Source organism: Octodon degus, unplaced genomic scaffold, assembly GCF_000260255.1.
Source record: "Octodon degus isolate 3935 unplaced genomic scaffold, OctDeg1.0 scaffold00075, whole genome shotgun sequence".
In the NCBI taxonomy this organism is placed as follows: Eukaryota; Metazoa; Chordata; class Mammalia; order Rodentia; family Octodontidae; genus Octodon; species Octodon degus.
Genome location: NW_004524651.1, coordinates 6,365,759 through 6,366,563, shown reverse-complemented (window position 1 = coordinate 6,366,563; position 805 = coordinate 6,365,759). Strand labels below are relative to the sequence as shown.

Sequence of the window (805 nt, the reverse complement as noted above, 5' to 3'; positions counted from 1 at the left end):
TCATGAGTTTGAAGCTAGCTGGGGCTATACATGTGAGTTCAAGACTAGCCTACACTACTTAGCGAGATCCTGTCTCAAAAAAACCAAAAAACAGGGCTGTAGATATAGCTGGTCTAAATGCCTGCCTGGCAAGCACAAGAACCTGGGTTCAATCTCCAGCACCGCATGGGTGCAACTGTGCTGGCCCCAAAACTGGGAATGGTAGCACATGCCTGTACTCCCAGGGCTGGGGAGGCTGAGACAGGAGGATCACTATGAGTCTGAATTGTGTAATAAGACCCTGTACCAAATAAATGATAAAACAAATAGAAATGATTAATTTCAGGTCTAAGAAATCTTTGCTTTAAGTGAGTCTGTTGTATCACTCACCTGTTCTAAAGTATCCTCCAAACCCATCTTCTTATTTAGAGCTTTATTAATTTCTTCTTCGTTTTCATTCAGGAGTTCCTTGAGAGGCACCTACAGGACACAGAGCAATGTGGGTGACATAAGATGTGCAGTTACAAAATCTTACGGGGCAGCATACAGCTGTGATGAATTGTTTTTAGAGGGAGAAATCCAGGGCATTTTAAATCTTGAGATACTAAGCACAAGAAAACAAAACTGATATTTAATATAATTTCTGTAACTAAGGAATATCAACTAATTTTGTTTTGAATATTTGCAAAGTTTAACGGCTGCTCATTTGAGCTGGAAATTCACTGACATTGTGTAAGCATTCTGCAAGTACGTTAAGCCCAATGCAGTATTTTTTTGAAAACAATTTACACATAGTTATATTGTTGTTACAGTCTCCAGATACGTC

General features: G+C 39.4%; 1 protein-coding gene across 1 annotated transcript in view; it reads right to left on the bottom strand.

The window, feature by feature from the left end:
• Ndc80 (NDC80, kinetochore complex component) overlaps positions 1-805 on the bottom strand; it is a 41,376-nt gene that overhangs the window by 9,416 nt on the left and 31,155 nt on the right. The window contains exon 14 of the mRNA XM_004635791.2: positions 370-459. Coding sequence (XP_004635848.1) covers positions 370-459 — 90 coding nt within the window. The remainder of the gene's footprint in view (positions 1-369; positions 460-805) is intronic.